Source organism: Drosophila grimshawi, unplaced genomic scaffold (genome assembly GCF_018153295.1).
Source record: "Drosophila grimshawi isolate 15287-2541.00 unplaced genomic scaffold, ASM1815329v1 contig_311, whole genome shotgun sequence".
Taxonomy (NCBI): domain Eukaryota; kingdom Metazoa; phylum Arthropoda; class Insecta; order Diptera; family Drosophilidae; genus Drosophila; species Drosophila grimshawi.
In genome coordinates this window covers 29408735-29425145 of record NW_025063098.1, presented here as the reverse complement: position 1 = coordinate 29425145, position 16411 = coordinate 29408735, and the positions used below count along the sequence as shown (strand labels likewise).

The window sequence follows — 16411 nt, the reverse complement described above, 5'->3', positions numbered from 1 at the left end:
CACAATATTATATTATTGCTTTAGAAATTACTAATCATGTTTTTTAAAATTTATATTTGTAAGTGTTCAATTAGAGATGGGCTCAGGTTAATTATTAGATTCCTTCTGTTCAGATTATTTTTAGATTAAAATGCTTCTAGCATTCAGCAAAAAATATTGGTATACCAAATCATATATGTAGCTCTCAAAATGAACAAAATGTATTGCTCGAACTGTGGAGATATCCAAACGATATTAAACTCACAAGTTTGCATTTAAAGCTTAAAAAAATTTTGAGCACTATATTAGATAGTTGCCATCAATTGTTACTCGCAGTTGTTGTTTCTCATTAATTGTAAGAAATTTAAAAAGCACTGAACTGAAGTCCACTAGGATAGTTTATCTATGGCTTGCCGATAGATATCTTAACTGAAGTCTTTAACAACAACTCAAGTGACAAATAAATAAATTCCTTTTGCTTACATTCCAGCACAGACGCATTTTGTGTGGAGTTTTGTTTGGAGTTAACACTTAAACTTCACTCGCCGAGTCTTAGTTGATATTTCTTTTTTGGTTTCACTAACGAAATGGTGAAATGACTGAAAATACTGTTAGGTCTGGTGCTCCACGTCTTGAGCAGCCGCGTGGCCTTCACGAAACTGAAAGTTGAAGCAATGGACGCAACGGTTTTATGCCAACTTCCTTCCTAGTTTAACGGGCCAGAAAGCAAAACGCTGGCGCAACAACATGTTTTGCAAGCTGCCCCAAGACGACAAATGTGGCCAACGAGACGAACACAAGCGATTCAAATCGGCGAAGCTGCCTCTCAACTAACTCCAGTTGAAACTATTGCTGATGCTGCAATTGTCAGCTGGACCAGCCAAAGCAGCAGCAGCAGCAGCAGCAACAGCAGTGGCAGTGGCAGTGGCATCATTTGCATCTGACAGTAGGAAATGGAGCACAAGTCATAAAAAATGTTGTTTATGGCCGTGTAATAACTGCAAACATTACAATTTATTTAGTTTTTTGTGAGTGCAGCAATTAAGTAATTCACACTCTAAGCGCAAAATGATTGTCTGCGAAGATTGAAGTGTACTTTAGGTGTGCCTCGAGCGAGCTTCAACTGAGTTATTCAGTTATTGAATCAATTTAAATTTGGTTGGCAATAAGTGCAGAGAGAGAGGCAGAAAGCAAAAAAACAATCTCTTAAGATTGACGCTTGAATCAAGAACTTGTTTTCAGATCGCTGATAGGACAATAGTTTTGCCCAGCTAATATTATTTTCATTATTAAGTAATTATTGAAAATATTATAAAATTGTATATATTTCTTTCATATATTTAAGTTTTTATTATAAATATTATTGAAATTGTTACTATTATTTTTATATGAATAAAAACAAAAATCTTTTCAATTAATTTAAGATATTACATTCTCGAGTTGATATTTGCAACATATTGAGTAGTTTACATTTTTTTCCGTCAGTGTATGTATCTCTTTCTTTATTTGCGAACGTGTCTTATTAGCTGGGCCAAAACAAACAAACACAGAGGCAGAGGCAGAGGCAGTCTTTATCTAGCTGTTAGATCTCTTGGCTATTTGGCTTTCGTTAACTGGTTTGAAGATGTGGTTGCTAGCAACGCCGTGCGTTACTCAATATAAACATAGCTGTTTCCACTTGCACTTTTTTTTACTCTTTTTGTTTGGCCTGAAGTTCAGGTTCAGCTGTTGCCAGGAAATTGTGGCGGTACACGTCTTGGCCTTTTGGTTGGGCTACTTTCTAGCATGGACAGGATGCAACAGGCCACAAAGCACAATGCGGAAGTCCTGTCCTGTCTTGTCTTGTCTTGTTTGGCATCGTGGTAGGTGGAAGTTGAAAATTGGAATTGAAAATGCAATTGACTGGGCAACAACCAATGTACAATTGCATAACATTTCAACTAACGCCATTTGAAACTATTTTCCTTTATCCGCTCATCCTGCTAGTTTGCTTTTCTTCCCTTTTCTTCACTTTTCTTCTCTTTTCTTCTCTTTTTTTGTTTTAAACACTTACAAGCATGCCTCTAATTAAGTAGCTGTAGCTTAATGACACCTTGATTGTTGCATTTGCTGTTGCAAGCACAATTATCCAATTTCCAGCGATTGATTGGCAGTTGGCTTGATTCAACATTTCCCCAACCAATTTCCCAGGCAAGGTCAAGTTTAAGTTCAAGGCGCGTGACAATTGCAAAAACAGCTTTTCATAATTTCTGTTTTCCTTGTTTAAAATCAACTCTCTCAGCTGAGCCAGAGTTTGAGCCTGGCTCCGAGCTGGTTTCAGTTCCGTTTTTGAACAGCACAAATTGAATCTACGCTTTTTGGTGAAATGAAAATGGAAATGAAAATGTTCAGGTGAAAGGCTCTTTTTCAATGCCAGCCTCTGGCAATCCCTGACTGCCTTTGGCAGTTCAAAATTAAGTTGACTTTTAATTTCAGCTATAAATTTAACAATTATGCGTTAAAATTAACTTTATTCTTTAGCTGGCAATTTATTTATTGTTGGTCGTAATTTATTATGCCATTATGTTTATTTGACATAAGCTTGTAAATTTGTAAGCACCAAAACAAAAGCTATTTCAACAAGCTCAAATGGAGCGCAATACATATATGTTTTATGATTATTGTCAATTCCCTTTACTTCCCCAGTCAAATCTTTGTGAAAGCTTAGTTGCGTGCATCAAAGTAATATCTTTTGGAGCCGTAATATATATGTAGATGTCAACAGCTGTGAATTGTCACAAATATATAAAAGCCTTTGCTCTTTAATGTCGACATAACAATAAACTAACTTAATTTAACGAGTAATTTTACAAGAAATTTGGCACACTTTTCCAATAAACATACTCCACAACTTTTTAAGTTCAAATTGGCTATCATAGAATTAATTCTGCAAAAAGTCTTCATCGAAAAAGGTTTCCGATTAAGTAAATACACTGTTTTTAACAAAGGGATATTGACATTAGAATTCCAAGCTAGAATTCAAATAAGTTGATTAAAATATAACATTTTAATACGATAAATATGTAAGCTAAAACTTTAACTAAGTAAAGTAAGGGCTTCTAACTCTTGATTAGATATTTATATACTCTCCACGCTGGAGATAAACATGGAATTAAATCTCTGACATTGTGAGATCTGTTAACGTGCGCAAATAACAAGACTTTAAATTGAAAACATCAAAATCATATTTCACGAAAATGTATTACAAATTAATCCATCCTAAACCATAACTTAATCCCACATATATAGTCGGAATCATCACCAACAGCCGAGTCTAAAAGGCAATGCATATCTAAATAAAAATATATAATGAATTTTGTTATTTTCAATGTTTAGACTTCAGCATCTAAAATGTGTACAATATTTGATAAGTACTGGGTATATCCACGTCGAGCTTTCAAGCACAGCTGCCTTACAATTTTATTTTCACACTCCTAACATTTTTATAGAACTGCTCTAAATTGGACTGCGACTTATAATTTGTTAGCTTGAATTTATAAATCATGTGGATCTCTGACATTTTTAATTGCTTGAGCAAATTATTTCTGTGATTGTGCCAAGAAACCGTCAACGAAATGAAGCGAAATTGAAAACCGGAACAGTTTTGTCCACAGATATACATACGTTATTATTATAGCTTAAGAGATTTATTGGCAAACAAGCTAATTGACTTGAAATAGCTACCCAATGAATAAGTTGAAATAAATTTGATGATGTAGCCACAGTGTTTGATTAGCATTTTTATTATTCTTTTTCTTTTCGCTCGCTTAAATAACTAAATTAATACATTTCAAATGCCCAATAAGATTGAATAACAACCAGCATCAAAACAACAATAGTATCTACCAATTATATTGGGCAAGATCATTAGCACTATGAATAGTTTTTATTCCACTCAGTTGGCGGTGCTTGTTTTTTGTAATTTTGATGTGGGTGAAGTCAGATAATCGATGAAGCTCTTAAGTTGTCGCTGCCGGCGTCACAGTCGCCGTCGCCGTCGATGTCGCATTAGCAGCAGCAGCAGCAACAGTTGATGCATTCAATTAACTCGACACGACGCCAACTCAATGGATTGCATTCAATAAACACATATATCAAATATCGCGATGTACACTCACAGAAATAGTAGTGCGCATTGTACTCAAGAACATGACGAAATTCTTTATATAAGTTAGAGTTTTTTGTAGTAGGTCAAACTATTTGTGGTAAGCTGAGTACAATTGTTCACATTTTAAAACCGTTTCTTGTTAAGATCTTTCTTAAATTATTTGAATTATTTGAAGTAAGAATACCACTTTTATTCTTTAATTACTTTAAGGAAAAGAGATTAAGACTATAATTTTAAGTACGCGTGCGTGTTAGTTCTTAAATAAATGAATATCCTCTGGAAAGCAGCAAAAGCAATTTATTCCATTTGTGATTAAAAATTGGTAATCATTCAAACATTTTTTGTGCTTTCAATTTATCATTTTGAAACTCAGAATTATGCATATTTATTTTAAGAAGAAAAAGTTCCACAAAGTATTCCGTCAGCAAAATATTTCATAAAAAAATAACTGAATTATTTGAAGTATGATTACTTATGATTCTTAATATATATATATATATATATATATATATATTCAAATATACTGCATAATTATTTAAGAATGTTTAAAATCGATTTATGCTTGAAATCTTGAGACGAAAACATTAATCATTTTGAAATCAAGAGTTATTTAAAATTGATTTATGATTGAAATTGTAAGAAGAATTAAATTAAGAATTAAAGTTCTTAAATATTGAACTTATTCCATTTATGCTTAAATTGAGCATTTTGGATTGGTTTCAACTATTGTTTGAGTTTTCAATTGTGCATTTTGAAATCGAGAATTATGCATAAGTATTTCATATTTATAGCCGATTTGATCTTGGAATTTGAAGCAGAAAACATTCAAAATTGTCTTCAGTCTGCACTTGAATTTAGCACCACACTTTTTCGGCGAGTGTACGTTGCGTGTATGTTTTTATTTTATTTGTTTTTGTTGCCATCTCAGTCTGGCAAACCGACGCTGACACGCTGCCCGGCCGAACTGCGACGCGCAAGTGCCGACTTCGACGTCGACTGCACAGCGGTGGCACCCACATCAACAACCAAAGCGTCGCCGTTGAAGCAGAGACTGCTGCGCAGGTGTTTGCGTGGGTCAGAAAGAGACAGCGACGACGCCTCCACACCAGCAGCGGCAACAGTTGCTGCCGTCGTTGCTGATGTTGCTCGTGTGTCATCAAAATTGTGCTGAGCTCTCATTGTTCTCATCGTTGTCTCCGGCAATATTTTTGGCGAGACTTTCCGTGTGGCCCTGTCGTGATTATTGCTGCTGTTGTTGTTGTTGCTGTATTCGTTATAATTATTGTGACTTTTTTTATTATAGTTATTTAATGATTTTATATCGCGACCAGTTTCCTCATATGGAGCTGTCTGTTGCTGTTGTTGGTGTTGCTGATGTTTGTGTTGCTGTTGCTGTTGGCCACTTCCTGTGCGCATATTTGGTTGCAACTGCCTCGGTTGACGCTCGTCTGGCTCATAGTAGGCATACTCGGCTGCCTCCTCGTTGTAGGTGACATGCTTTGGACTCCGCACTCGCAGCAACCGCATGCCATTCTCCACGTAATCCAAGTGGACATCATCCACAACTTCAATCGGAGGTTGCTTGAGTATTTTCTTGGGCACTCGTCTGATAGGTTCATATTGCTCCCGTTGCCATTGCTGGCCATCGTTGAGGGGTTTCTTGGTGACGAGCGGCGGCAATTGTTGCTCCCGTTCGACGCTCAAATGACGCACATTGTGCTTCACCTGCAACTTGGGACTGTTCTTGGAGTTGAGTTCCATTTCACGTTTGTTGTTCATGTCCATTTTGGGACGTCTTGTGTTGTTCTGCGTTGGTTTGCCTTCATTGCCGTTGACGTAATCATAGAATTGTATTGTGGAACTGTAGGCTTGTTTACGTTTCGCCGCACTCGGATCGATCTCATCGACATCTTTGATGGGCGGCAGTGGCTGTGGGCGTGGCACGGTGTCAACATCAGTCAGTTTGGGCGTCACTTCGCGTCGCCTGTGGCACGGCAAACGGGAGCGATTGTTGCTGCTGGTGCTGCTGCTGTTGCCCTGGCTGGGCTGCAAATTGTCATAGAATTGTATGGAGGACTTGGCGAATTCCTTGTGGAACATTTGACGCGTATCCACTTCAGGCATTGAGGCATCCGCCTGAAACGAGTTCACTCGTTGCACATGCCCCACACGTGGTCGTTCCGTCTCCAGTTGCAGACTGTTCCTTCGCTTCACTCGGGTCTCCAAGGCACTATCGACGCGGGTGTCATCGGGCCAGAAGAAGTGCGACTCTTGACGATTGCGTCCGTTGCCACATTCTCGTTCCACCATTTTGGGCGGCAGCCCTGTATAAAATTTGCCATTGATCATGCTGCCAAGCTGCCTGCGAACGCTCTGAGCCCCAAATGCCAACTGAAAAGTGTTGTAAACAGAACCCAAGTTTGGCTCACTCAACTCAGCTCAGTTCTGGTCGTAGGCGTTCAACTTGATGGCGATGCTGGCGGCGCTGCTCGGCTCAACTAATTTGCAATTCTTGCGAAAAACAACATAAAAATCAAACAACAACAACGAAAAATCATTTCAAGTCAATTCAATTTATTAGCGACTGCGCTGCTAACTGCACTCGGAAAAAAGTTCACACTGCATTTTAAAAAATTAGCCCCAAAACCAGCAAGTTATTCTTGTTTTTGAAATAATTTATAAATTAAGAAAAATAAATTTCTAAAAACTAGAAAGGCTTGCAATAAATCAGCAATACACAAATTATGTTGATTTTTCTTCGTTTTTTTTAAGGTGAAAATCCTTTCTAAAATTCAGAAACAATTAATAAGAAAAATAACCCAAAAATTAGATGTATTTTTCAAAATTTATAAAAATTGTTCACTGCAATTAAGAAACGAAAAAAAAAACAGGTTCTTAGAAATATACTTTAATGAATTTCTAAAATGTAGGTCAATTTTTTTTCTTAGTGTTCGACGGCGACTGCAACGACGAGTTTCCGTTTAAGGTCAACTTGCCGCATTTTTCATTAAAAAAAAACTAAACGAAAAGTTGTTTTTCGTTGTCCAAAATGTTTGCGCTTATATTTTCTGATCTGCGAGCCGCCAACTTGTCTTCACAATTAAGCCAAAAAAAGTCGACTCTAAAAGTGGCTCAATTCTGTTTGGTTTTCTTTTGGCCGAGAACAGCTGCCAATTATTGTCTGCTCAAAATGGGAGTAATGTGTTAGATTTGGCATTGCTTGTAACTGACAATAAGTATCTGTATGTCAGCAGTTGGCTTTTGTGCACAACTAAAAATGATTGAATGACAAGTGGCGCAACAATCTTGATGACTTAGCTAAAGTTGCAAAAAAAACGAAGCTTTTGATGTAGAACTTTCAGTTTTTAAAGAGTTCGTTTTTAAATGAGCTAAGTAAGCTCTTTAGAAACCATTAACACTGATTTGTGATTGTGCGGCGCTGCTAACTTTTGTGCTGTAAAAAAGCTAATTTAATGTGGAAATTATATAATGAAAAGATTAAAAAAAACAAGTTGAAATTATATAGTCGACGAGAATATTAACTGCATCCAGTAGTTAAATTTGTTGTGGGTAAAGTAGGTAAAAGTCAGTCGTTTAATTTAGGAAAGAATAAGGAAAGAAATTTGCACAGCTGTTTTTGGCATATTATATATCAATTAGAAGGCCTTGTCCCTAAAATTGTGTCTTTTATTCCTTGAACTTGATCTGATTGTGGAAGATGGCAACCTACTTCTTATGAACTCTGAGATCGTCGTATTTATATAGACAAACAGACAGGCATGAATTGATCGACTCGCTGGTTCTTCTATTTGTAACATAGTTGTACACAAGTTCAGTAAACCTTCTACCATTTTTCAAGGGGTTCAGGTTATAAAAAACAATACAGACAACTCCCATTAGCTATTCCCCATTTTCATTATTTAATATCTAGATACATTTTTGTAAGTTTTCTATTACAAATGTATCTTCATGCTACAATTTGTTATGCACCCTGTTTGCCACAAACAATTCGACAGAGGCAAACTTAAAATTGTTTAATTTTATTGTATTTAATATATATATTTTCAATCATTTTCACATTGTTGCTGTAGTATTTTTTTGTTTTGTTTGTTGTTGTTTTTGTTTGGAATGTGAGTATCATTGACGGACTCTACTGAACTACTTACACACTTAGGTATTTTTTAATTTTTGTTTTAGTTTCTGTTTTTCTTTAAGACATAAATATTGTATTGCTGTTTGCATAATTATAAACAATTGATTTAAACGCGTACTATTTTACAAATACATTCATGCACATCGAGATTGTAGCTCATATCTAACTTAAAGTGAGATCAACTCAAAATTCATGAAAAATAATATCTCAGTTGTATGGCTGGGTATTATATCTGTTTGTTGTTGTTGTTGTTTAGTAAATTTGTAATGGATATGTAAAATGACTTAGACTAAATAGTTAAATGGTGTTTACATTTTTTGGTATCTTCTTTTTTGTATATCATTCACATAAACATTATTTTGTTAAGTATTGCGTAGTTATGGTAACTTTTTGTTATTTTCTTTTAAAAACAAATCATTTAAGAAACGATTTGATGTATTTCAAATTCAATTCAATTCAATTTAATTCAATTCAAGAAGAAGCATTTCATGCAAAAACTATTTGAAAACTTCTCTGCTCTTCACTTTTATCTCATACCGTTAAACATACACTTAAGTGAGTACTCTTAAATTAAGTAATAAATATATTTTTTTGTTTTTAGTTTTTTTAAAACTTTATTTACAATTTGTATTTATAGCTGCTTGCAAAGTAGTCAGACGCATCCTGAGGCGACACAATTTTCGTCCATTTTGGCCCAACTTGGCCTTTCTCCGCGAAACTCCAAATGCCAATTATGAGTTGCAACTTTATCCACCTGCAACATTGTGCACTTATTGCTGTTGTTACTGCTGCTGCTGCTGCTGCTGTTGATGTTGTTGTTGCGGGGGCAGCATTGGCGACATGACAATAATGTTGGCTGTTGCTGTCTGTCCATAGTCGAGTGGCTTTTGCATTGCATCCGTCGAATCTGGTGCTCGGGTGATTACACAATACTGATTGCCATTGTAGGTGACAATGGGCATCGTGTTGCCGCCGCCGCCGGCAGCATCGATACCAGCAACATTTATGTTGCCCGCATGCAATCCAGCGCTGAGCTGTGCCTGCATATAACTAGCTGCTGTCGGGGAATTGGCAATGATGTGCGATACGGGCACGGACACCTACAAAACGGGGTTGTAAGAGGGGGTTGAAAGGGTTTGATAAACACACAAATTGTTCAGAGTGAAAGTGACAAATATTTGTTGTTGTTGTTGGTTGTCTGTTGTTGTTGTTGTTTTCTGTTGTTTGTTGCATGCTGATGGCGTGTGCTGTTGTTGTTATTGGTTGTTGGTTGTTGTTGTTAATAGTTAGTTACTTCGTGTCCCTGATGAGTGCCGCTGTTGTTGTTGCTGTTATTATTATTATTGTACATAGGCGCGCTGGTCTGTTGCTGTTGCTGCTGCTGCTGTTGTTGTTGTTGTTGTTGTTGGTGGTGCTTTCTGGCTGCTTTCTTGCCGCCAGCAACATGTTGCTGTTGCTGTGGCTGCTGCTGTTGATGGCTGGCATTGAGTATCATCTGATTTTGTATGATTATCTTCTGGCTGTTGCTGTTGTTGAGTATTTGATTTTGGTTAGCATCAATTTGATAGCCGCGATTGTTGCTGCTGTTGCTGTTGCTGCTGTTGCTCTTAGCGATGACGGCTGCTGTTTTTGTGGACTCTACGACTAACCGTTCCTGTTGTCAATACTATAGAACACCCAAAGAGACGGAGACAGACACAAAGAGGTAGACAGAGTTTAGAGTAACAATTCGAATGGAGTCAATAGCAATTCGCCTTTCGCCTCGGTGGGCTCAACCGACATTTGCTCACCTCCAGATGACTCTTGGCATGAATGGACCACTCGTCCCGGCTCGAGAACATCCTGCCGCACAGCTCGCACGTCCACGACAACTGTTGCTGATGGTGCGGTATTATGATGCCCGGTATCGCTGTCGGCGCCCCCTGCGCCGATTGCACAATGATATTCTGCGCCGCAACCTGGACGGCCTGCTGCTGCAGCTGCAACTCCAGACTCTGTTTGTTATCCTCTGGCGGCGGATCGGGTTGCTCCTTCTTCTTGACCATATTATTGAGGCGCTTCCCAAGCGGCGCTATATTTGTCGGCGTAACATGCTTGAACTTGTTCATATGGATGACCAGCTTGTCCCGCCGAGCGAACGCCTTGTTGCACACCTGCAATGGGATTAGAGATTGGGAGGGGGTGGTGCGTGTTAGTCATGGATGCCATGGAGCGATGGCCATTTGCCGTGTTAGTTTCGAGGGCTGTTTATACTTCACAAATATAGGGCTTCTCGCCGGTGTGGATGCGCATGTGAATCGTTAGCTTATCCTTGCGCGCCAGTCCTTTGCCGCACACGGTGCACTCGAATGCCTTATTGGTGGCTGATGATAGATAGAGAAAGAAAGTGAGAGAGATTAGTTGGAATTAGTATTTAGAACTAGTCAGGCAATTGTCCTAATTAGTCATTAGATGACTTCGAAAAATGGGAGTGGGAAGAGGCATTTCAAGAACACTTCTTCTGCTCCTGCCCAGCAGTTGCCAGGAAGAACTTAAGCAATGTGGGAGATCCCTTCCTTACCAGTTGGCACACATAAATGCTACTCGAATTGCAATCCAATTAAATCATTATTTAGGAAAGGAAGTTTTGAAAACTGCTCTAATTTCTGGCCTAGCTGAGTACGCCTCATTATCCGACAATCTAAGCCAACCTAACTTAGTATTTATAAAAAGATTAACCAGATTTACTACTCACTTATTCATACAGGTTTACTACTCACTTATTCATACGAATAAGAGGAAAGACAGTTGTTTACTATTTAAGACTCTTCAGAAGTTAATTAACATTTTTAATGATTACTTATTATAAAATAAATGAATTGGGTTTTCAATATAACATTTTTAATTTTACGCTGTGCTGATATGCTTAGCAAGTAAATCGTCCTTGGTTATCTGTCAAGACAGGGAAGACGAAGTGTCAGAAGAGAGGAGTAGAATTCCGTTTAAATTTCTTGGTAGGCTTTATTGTTCCTCAATTGTCTGGCCTAACTTAACCTGCTATTTATAAAAGATAAATTAGTTATACTCTGCTACGAAAGGTATTACGATCACTATGTCCACCAGGAGGCTATAAAGTCGATAAAAATCGATAATCGCAAATCGATAAAACACATATCCACATATCTCCCACAATATTAAAGATAGATTAATCAAAATTGGAAAGTGTCTCGCTGGTAACATCCTTGAAAGATCGGTATGTACAAGCCAAGTCTCCTGCTGACCATAAAAATATATAAATATAAAAATAAATCTATAAACCTGATGGAGTGCATCGATAAGAATATTTTTGGTCCACGCCCACTTCCGCCTCCACATTATCGAAGTCCTATATCTGCCGCAATTTTAAGTCTAACTTGGAAAACAGATTGTTAGAGGAAGCTCCTTCAAAGATCAGTATTGCTTGTTGCGGTTCTCACTTGTTTCACTTGAGCTGGCTACTCACACTTTGAGGGGTTGGTTTTGCGGACGCCGGACGAAGCCTGCTGCACCTGTTGCAGTGCCTTGAGGCGACTCGCTGGATGCATGGAGCCACCCTCCACATAGGGTTCGGTGAAGGGTATCAGATTCGGTTTGGGTATATTGTAGGTGAGTTGCTCCGCCGCCGACCAGGTGCCAAGGCTTTGGAGGACACGCACGCCCCCCTCGAAGCCCATGCCATCGTCGGGCACGGTGAAAGTGCTCTCACCCGCTGCACCACCCGCCGCACCACCCGCCGAACTGGAGGAACTGATCTGTGGCACTTTGATGGTGGCCGCATAATGTTGCTGCTGCTGTTGTTGCTGCTGCTGCTGTTGTTGTTGCTGTTGTTGTTGCTGCTGTTGTTGTTGCTGTTGTTGTTGCTGTTGCTGCTGCTGTTGTTGTTGCTGTTGTTGTTGCTGCTGTTGCTGCTGCTGTTGCATGCTGCCATTCTGGTTGGCGGTGGGTGAGTTCTGTTGCTGCTGCTTGAATTGTATAGCTGCCTGGGCCATTTGCTGCTGCACCGCCATGTGGGCCTCCAGATATGCGTTCTTCTGCGCCACCGTCATCTTGTCCATGTTAACGGCGCCGTCCTGTAACCCAATTTTGGCAATGAAACACTTGACTCAAAACACCACCTGGCCCATTTCCCATTTCGTTTCGTTCCGTTTCGATTCGTTTCGATTCGTTTCGTTCTCTTTGCCACCCCTAAACAAAAAAAGGCGCGCGCAAGTTTGTTGCGAAATTTTGCCAACCACCCAAAAAAAAAAAGCAGGGAAAAGTAAAATAAAAAATAGAAAAGGAAAAAACTTTGCCTGCCCTTACGCAAAAATTTGCGACTTGAGCTTTTGCTCGGGCGGATTTTCAATGCTGCCCCTGTTCCCAGTTTGTGTGAGTGTGCGTGTGTGTGTGCGTGTGTGTGTGTATGCCGGCCTGGGTCTGAGACTCTTCCGTGTCTGCCTCTGAATTTATTTTAAGCGCGCCACTCGATTTAAACCACAAACATTTTCTTTGCATTTTGCAGCCAATTTTTCACACAACTATCTATTTTTTTTTTTGTGGAAAACTTTTTGCCACAACGCGCACTTTATTGACATTTTCATTGACTGCGTTTTTTCTTATATTTTTCGCTTTTCCTTTGCTCGCTTTTTTCCTTTTTTTTTGCAATGTTGCTTTTGCTTTTGCTTTTCTGCTTACCACAATTGAAAATCAATAAAAAACGGCCGCCGTTGAATATTTCCGTTAACGTTAATATTTTCGTTGCTTTTCTTTCTTTATTTTAGTTTTTTTTTTTTTGCTTTGCAGAATTGAAAAACGGAATTATTCTAGATGCGAGTTATATTTTAGTTATTGCTACTTCCTCGAGTCAAAGCCCAGCGCCTTTTGTTTGTGTATGTATTGCGAAACTGATTTCGAGTCGGACTCGACTCTGTCTCTGTCTCAGTCGCAGCTGCAGTCGACGTCGCCGTTGACGTCGAGCACAATTTGAGTAATTATTTGTTATTCTTGAACGAGGAAAAAGGAACAGGACTCAGTGGCTGTGGCAGACAGATACTAAAGCACTGCTGCTGCTGCTGCTGGCTGAACTTGAGTCTCGAAGGCGGAAGTGTAGCCAACAATCAAATCTATTGCATACCACTCGGCGTTCTAGCCGAGAGCTTTTCTCTCTCTCTCTTTCTCTCTCACTCTCTCACTCACTCACTTACTCACTCTCTCTCACTCACTTACTCTCTCTCACTCACTCAGTCTCTCTCTGTCTCTCAGTTGCTTGGTGGTGGTTAGCTGGCTGAAACAATTCGGAATTGAAACCAAACTGTAACTTTGACAATGGCAATCGCAAAGGCCGCTTATCAGCAGCAGCAGCAGTAGTAGCCAGTTCAGTGCACTCTCCTCTGCACCCCTCTCTCCTCCCACCTGTCCTCTCCACTCACTCACCTGAAAGTCAATGGTGGCACGAACGTTGCGCATAGAGGCAGCATAATCACGCAGCAAATGCTCATTCCGCAGACAAATCTGACGCCATTCGAACAGGTGCTCCAACCGGTCGAGGCACACATCACAGATGTGCTTGGGCAGGTAATCGTCCTTGGTTATCTGACAGGACAGTAACGACAAAAACGACTAAGTAAGGGGTGTTCTTGATAGAATGAAACAGATTTACAATCTATACTAAACTGGAATTTTTAGCATCAATCGAGATTAGAGCAAAAATTTCTAAACGTATTTAATAATTAATTTTAATATTATTCTATTTATATATACTTTGCATAAGGCAGACAAGGTTCAAAGTGTGTTTTTGATAGTATGGAACAGATTACAATATATACTGAAACTGAAATATTCAGCATCAATAGAGATTAGAACAAAAGCATAAAAAGTGAATTATTATTCAAAATACTAAAAAGATTGCTGAAAATATTTAATAAATCAGTTCAAAATTATTCTATTAATACATACCAAAATATATATTTTCGAAAATTAAAATATGGTTAAAAAACTATGCAAATTTTATTTAAACACAATCAATAAATTCTGAAGATGCGTAAACATAAAAAGTTGGCATAATTATAAAATGTATTACCAAAAATAATTTAAGTCCGAAAATAAAATAATTTGTATATTTATTTTAAATAAATTATAATAGTATTTATTTATAATAGTAGTCGAATAATTCTAAAGTTGTTTCAGCTTTCCCTGTGACTGAATAATATTTCTAAAACTGCGTTAAGTATTTTAAAAAATATAGTATTTTAAAACATTCCCAGATCAGCAATTAAACTTTTCTTTTGCCGAATTGAGATTTTTCTTCATTTTGAAGATTTTGAAGAGATCTACTTGATCACCATAAAATGAGTCATATATTTATTAAATGCATTGAGAAGCAGCATTGCTATTATTTTGACTGCAACTGTATTTAATAAAATAAAAATAAGATATTCGTTCTTGGTTATCTCTCAAGGCCGTCAGGTAAAGGGAATTGAAAATTGTCATTTATAGAACGGAAAAGTTTATAACCAATGCTTAACAGACAATCGTTTGTATCAATTGATATTGACAGTTGGTTGACATTGAAAATCCTACAAAGGTTGCTTCACATATTAAATTATAATTTATTTTCATATTATTTTAATAATACTTCGAATAGAATAGATTCTGAACTATGCTTGATTCGGAATGTTTAGCGTCAATTGAGATTAGAAAAATGTAGTTCGGACAAATGGACAGACTCAAAACAACATTTTTCATTTCAATGGAATAAATTATTTGAGTTTTCAATATTACTTTCTTAGCGGAAGATTACCAATCCTTACACACCTGAGTTTAATTTTCGATATTTAAATTTAATTCAAAGTTTAAAAAATTACCATAAGTTGGTAATTTTGTTGACCAAATATTATAATAACATGCCTAGCTGATGAGTGAGGATGTCTTGATCAATAACAATATAGCATCTACAAGAATATAAATACTTTATGACGTCCTTAAATACATTACAAACTTTCCAACAAAATTATAATTCCCTCCACAAATAACAGCTTACTTTTCGCCTGAGATAAGAATTTTCTGTTCTAGTGAAAAATGTTAAAAAATATAAATTTCCGCGACCACTGACTGTGGCTGGTCTGCCTGTGGGAATATAGAATACACACGCACACACTGAACACACACACACACACATCTCGCATACACACTCCGCACACACTAACATTCGCCAGGAGCAGAGTGCGCAGTTTGTAGAGCAATTGTCGGTGCTCGGCCTCTTTCTCAAAGATGTGCAACTTTCTGGGACCTTGATGAATGGCGCACAGTCGACACAATTCAGCAAAGTTGCTAAAGTTTAGTGCCACATTCGCGGCATCGTTGTGCCCCTCCACCTGCTCCTCTTGTTGCTGTTGCTGTTCCCCCTCCGCCAACACCTCCTCCACCGCCCCCTCCTGCTCCACGTACATGTTGCTGCCATGTGTTGCGCCTGGATTGTCAAGGATATGTTGCTGTTGTTGTTGTTGCTGCTGCTGCTGCAGTTCGTGTGTTGTTGCTGTGTGCTGCATGTGCGATAATTGTTGATTGCTGTTGCTCAACATCACGAAAATTTTGCTGCTCTCGATTGCTGTAGCTGTTTCAGTTGCTGCTGATTTTGCTTCTACATGTTGGCTGCAATGAGTTGTAGTTGTAATTGTTGTTGTGTTCTTACCTGCACTCTGAGAAAAAATATATATTTAAAAGAAAGCACAGAAATTCACAATTCGATAATGGTTCTTACTATGCCCAAAATTCTAAAAAATACAAACTTAATCTTTGTTGTTGTATGTATATTAAATAGAGGATTTGGGACAGCGTAAATAAATAAAATAAATAGGTGTAACTTTGTCAAGAGATATGCTATATTCGAAAACTGTTTTGGTAATGGTTTGAGCTGTAGGTTATAGATTTTGATACGATTTCCATGTTGAAAAGTGTAGTTTTTTGTTCTCATTAGTACAATTTAGAATCAAAATTGATATTTACAAATTTAGTTACATTTGAAATTAAAAACCACAATGGAAATTAAAAACCACATTTTTCTGCGAGTGTAGCTGTATGCACCTGCACACTCATAATCCGTACACCCACCTGATTGATGGTTTGGGAAAAATCGA

At 38.0% G+C, this 16411-nt stretch overlaps 2 protein-coding genes across 4 annotated transcripts; both read right to left on the bottom strand.

The window, feature by feature from the left end:
• Positions 1-4486: 4486 nt before the first annotated feature.
• On the bottom strand, positions 4487-6515 carry LOC6569710 (G-box-binding factor). Its single transcript, XM_001995901.2, has one exon. It carries the CDS (start codon positions 6473-6475, stop codon positions 5051-5053), a length of 1425 nt encoding a protein of 474 aa, XP_001995937.1. The 5' UTR covers positions 6476-6515; the 3' UTR covers positions 4487-5050.
• Positions 6516-8779: 2264 nt separating this feature from the next.
• On the bottom strand, positions 8780-13892 carry LOC6569711 (mediator of RNA polymerase II transcription subunit 15). 3 transcript variants are annotated; one of them, XM_001995902.3, is made up of 6 exons: positions 13710-13868; positions 11761-12367; positions 10533-10642; positions 10070-10432; positions 9574-9933; positions 8780-9379 (listed from the first exon to the last, which is right to left on the bottom strand). In XM_001995902.3, exons 1-6 carry the CDS (start codon positions 13740-13742, stop codon positions 9062-9064), a joined length of 1791 nt encoding a protein of 596 aa, XP_001995938.2. In that variant the 5' UTR covers positions 13743-13868; the 3' UTR covers positions 8780-9061. The 3 variants fall into 3 exon arrangements, with proteins under 3 accessions (XP_001995938.2, XP_032597599.1, XP_032597600.1); XM_032741708.2 differs by lacking the exon at positions 8780-9379 and having other exon boundaries at positions 9877-9945; positions 13710-13892; XM_032741709.2 differs by lacking the exons at positions 8780-9379; positions 13710-13868 and adding an exon at positions 12972-13342 and having other exon boundaries at positions 9877-9945.
• Positions 13893-16411: the final 2519 nt, after the last annotated feature.

Coding starts and splice junctions, on each gene's coding strand:
- LOC6569710 (XM_001995901.2), bottom strand. CDS start 6,475: ATGATCAATGGCAAATTTTATACAGGGCTGCCGCCCAAAATGGTGGAA.
- LOC6569711 (XM_001995902.3), bottom strand. CDS start 13,742: ATGCGCAACGTTCGTGCCACCATTGACTTTCAG. Junction 12,368..13,709: donor GTGCCACCATTGACTTTCAG/GTGAGTGAGTGG, acceptor ATTGGGTTACAG/GACGGCGCCGTTAACATGGA. Junction 10,433..10,532: donor AGAAGCCCTATATTTGTGAA/GTATAAACAGCC, acceptor ATCCCATTGCAG/GTGTGCAACAAGGCGTTCGC.